The 3,966-nt window shown below is 48.4% G+C and overlaps 1 protein-coding gene across 1 annotated transcript in view; it reads left to right on the top strand.

Annotated features, from left to right (window-relative positions):
- The window catches only part of LOC109482625, a 25,343-nt gene that overhangs the window by 5,483 nt on the left and 15,894 nt on the right, over positions 1-3,966 (top strand). The window contains exons 6-9 of the mRNA XM_019785430.1: positions 69-204; positions 603-765; positions 1,321-1,461; positions 1,891-2,016. Of these exons, the coding sequence (XP_019640989.1) occupies positions 69-204; positions 603-765; positions 1,321-1,461; positions 1,891-2,016 (566 nt within the window). The remainder of the gene's footprint in view (positions 1-68; positions 205-602; positions 766-1,320; positions 1,462-1,890; positions 2,017-3,966) is intronic.

Below are 3,966 nucleotides of genomic sequence, written 5' to 3'. Positions count from 1 at the left end.
TCCAAACGTCGCCTTGTACCATGTATGATTTGTTAAGTACGTAAATACATCTTCCGATCGCCTTTCAGGTGAGACGTCTGCCGGTAAGAGCAGTCTGCTAAACCTGCTCCTGGGAGAGGAGGTGCTGCCCTACTCACACCTGTCTTCAACATCCGTCATCTGCGAACTCAAGAACGGGCAGGACAAACGGGTGGTGGTGCACAGGTAGGTACACGTTCCTAGATTTTTGTTACTTCCGGGACAAAAGTATTGTTTTCGGCCGCGTTGATTATTTTTATTTCATTTTTTATTTCCGCACAGGAGACTCGTTCTCATTCATTTCACAATTTTCACAAAACACTGTGAAAATTGTTGTACAGTATGTCGCCACTCTCTACGACTAGATATGAGCCGTATGAGGGACCTCATCGTTACTTTTCTTCACTTTCCCACTATACTTACTGTGTTTCCGGAAACATGTATCGCAACGCTTGGTTTGGCTGAACACTGAAATTAAAAACTCGGGTTTGGAGAGTTCTATAACCTCCGTTACCGCTTCTGAAGCCTGACAGAGGCTACGCGATAGCTCCCATTTCTCGTCGTTGACTGTCTGTCCCCGGCAGGTGGCAGCCTGACGATGCCGGGCGGTCCGTGGTGCAGTTTAAGCTGACTCCGGACGTGCCTTACCATGACCAGCTGGCGCGGTACGTCCACCAGAAGGGAGACAGGGACCTGCCGTCTGAGGTTAAGATGATCGAGATCTTCTGGCCCATACCGATCCTGCAGGTAACGTCTTCACAAGTTTACCATGGCGGCATATGTATCCGTGACTCCGAAAATGGGTCCAAAGTGGTCTCAAATACAATGACCCCAGTGTGATGCACTACTGTATACCTAATCTCTCTCTCTCTCTCTCTCTCTCTCTGTGTGTGTGTGTGTGTGTGCGTGTATGTACACTGGAGATCACTGAGTACACTGTGTTGTAAGGTGACGGGTATACATGTATCTAGCCCGGTCACATATGTTGCAAATTTACAATTTATAAATCCTCGTCGGTTCAAAATCTACCTTCTTAGCGGAAGAAATAACGTTACAGCCCATGCAGTCCCTGACAGCGAGAGATAGTGTAACGCAGGCTAGGATGACGTCCAGTTTTTGGTACCCTGGGAGCCAAGGGCCGGTCAACTCCCCTCGGGCTAAACTCCCCGTAGCGGTAATTTAGATAGGCGGGGCGAAGGCCTCTTGGCTACCGAAGGAAACCGGCAAACGGCCCGATACTATTCTGGCTCCCAGCTGGGTAAGTTTTTGGCGGCATTCTGACATCTCCGTTCCTGCTCACAGGGTGATATCTTCATCGTGGACAGCCCGGGGGTGGGGGAGAACGAGAGGATGACGCAACAAGTCCTGGAGTACATCCCACAAGCCTTTGCGTTCATCTACGTCATCAACAGCGCCAACGCAGGAGGGGTGCAGGAGGACAGGGTGAGTGAGTGAGTGCAGTACTGCGCCTGCCTGAAACCCGTAATGTATTGTAGATAGCTTTTCTGCAGAATGTCTTGTTTAAGTCCGTATTCGCCTATTTAAGGATGACATCCCGTCTAAAGTTTTCAAATGCTAACGGACAAAATCATGATGCAATGTTGACCGGCGTAACTTCAGTTTCCACGCATGCGCAGTGCGTTCTGCCCATGTACTGGTCGAGTGGTCTCATGTCTTCTGTAAAGGGAATTTCTTCTCTCGTTTCATTCTCCAGAACATTCAATGGAGACGCAACGAAAACAACATCTTTTAAGCTTCAGGGACCCATTGACATGATAAACTTTAAGTGTTGCAAAAATTGAGTATCTGCCTCTGATGGTGGCAACTTCAATTAATGACCCTACGACTGGCTGCCACGATTTTCTCGTTTAGCTCCAGAAACTTCTGAAGACTCTGATCGAAAAGAAGTCGACAAAGGAGCTGCGAGCGTTCCACCCGAAGTCGTCCATCTTCATCTTCAATAAGTGGGACCAGGTACCCAAGAAGGAGGAGGAGGAGGTCTGTTTGTCTGTTTGTTTGTTTGTTTATTTGGCATTACCATAGCTGCCTTTAGGCGCAACACAACAGTTTTGTTTAGTAAGTACAAGCTGCGTAAGACCTGGCTTGATACTTGATACTTTATTGGGCTGTAAGGTTTGATTCACTCACCATACTCTTTTCGATTAGTACATGTACAGTGGGTTCTTGAACATGATTGGGGTTTGAGTCTCCTAAAACACAGGGCCTTCGGCTTGACGTCCAATTCGAAGGGACACCCCTAATGCTTAGGTCACAATTCAAGAAAGGGGCCCGCTCGGCGCGTGTTCGGCGTGTTTTTTGGCACTACCGAACGGGACCTGGACGGAGACCGGCGGGCTTCCCGACGGCTGCCGGCCTATTTTTGGCCCCGCGCGGTCGCCGAATCGATTTAACTCAGAGTTAAAAACACTTCGGGCCCCGTTCGGCGAAATACGCCGAAGCGACGCCGTAACCTCACTGCCCGGGACCCGTCGGGCGGCCGAACAGGCACCTGCCTAAGATTATGACGTCACATGTGCTGATCAGTGCATCAAATGGTCAGGAAAAGGGGGTTATAGGGAGCATATATAAACTCCTGCCTCAGACTACGTCGCACAGTTCACCACGTGTGTGTTACATCGTGTACTTTTGTGTGTGTTACACCTTGTATTTGTGTGTCAGAATGTCGAAGGGCAAGGGAAAACAGCCGGCACGGCTCTCTTGCCAACTTCATAAAACAGATCATGACAGGAATAGAATGCGTCTGACATTATCTCTTGTTACATCATATGCCTTCGTAATAAAATGGAATCAGAAGTTATTGGCATTTGTTTTCAGTCCAAATTTCAACAGAAGTAACGATATTCAGTGGTTTTATTGCTCAATAGCAAGGAGCTGCCACGGCACACTTCCTGCGTCACTGCTGAAGTACTTCCTGCGTCACTGTTGAAGTAGATGTACTTTCGAAAGTAGGCCCTCGGTTACTTTTGCGACGTACCAGTTCTGCCTGCCTCTCTTCTTCAGCTACCAATGCCAGAAGACCTACATGTAGGTTGTCACCAATCAGTCAATCTCAGACGGGCTTGTAAGTTGTTTGCAGGTTGCACTGAACGCTGCATCGCCAACTTCAGCGTACTCTTTACTTGACGTGTACTCTTTACTTGAAGTGAACGGTAGCAGGCAGTGCAGCACTTATATATGTACCTGCTCAAAAACACGAGAGGAGCCCGTCGGGATCCTGCCAGGAACCCGCCAGGGACCTGACAGCTGCCCGGCCGAACTGTAAGAGCCGGTCGGCACCCTACCACACGCCGCACGGGTCAAGACGGGCGACTGACCGGGCACCGGACGGGTCCCTGACAGAAACAGGCCGCAAAAGTTTATGAATATTAATGAGAGCCGCCGGCCGGAGAACAAGCAGGCCCCGACAGGGAGCCGTAAAGGAACATTTAATTGTGACCCTGACAGTACGGCGCACGCTCGGCGTCATGACGCCGGCCGGCGTCTACGCCGAGGGCATGCCGAACGGGCGCCGTTTCAAATGTGACCTAAGCAAAACAAAACTGTGAGTTTGAAGAGATTAGCTAATGCGACATCAGTAATCTTCAAGATATAAACACTTGTCCAATCTACTAAAGACTTATGCACGTCACAAAACACCTTGTCGTTATCCGGTACCATAACGTCTTCGTACGTCTGACAGTTTACCTTCTATCTCTCGAAGCAGTCGGTCTATTTTCTCAGCGTTGGTTTCCTTGGCAACCTCATCCTTAGACGTAGCTGTGACGTAATAATGATCGTTGAAGAAGATTAAGAAAATTGTTGACGTAAGCGTAAGAATGACACAACGTATAATTAAAATCATAGTCTATATAAATTCCACAATAAGGTATATATACTAGTAGACTGGCATTTTTACGCTTTTCCGAGATAAATAGAAATGGTGATAAG

The sequence above is a fragment of the Branchiostoma belcheri genome, unplaced genomic scaffold, assembly GCF_001625305.1.
Source record: "Branchiostoma belcheri isolate BF01 breed outbred unplaced genomic scaffold, Haploidv18h27 scaffold6, whole genome shotgun sequence".
NCBI classification, from domain to species: Eukaryota; Metazoa; Chordata; class Leptocardii; order Amphioxiformes; family Branchiostomatidae; genus Branchiostoma; species Branchiostoma belcheri.
Note: the sequence above shows the minus strand (reverse complement) of the source record. Positions and strands in the feature narration are given on the sequence as shown.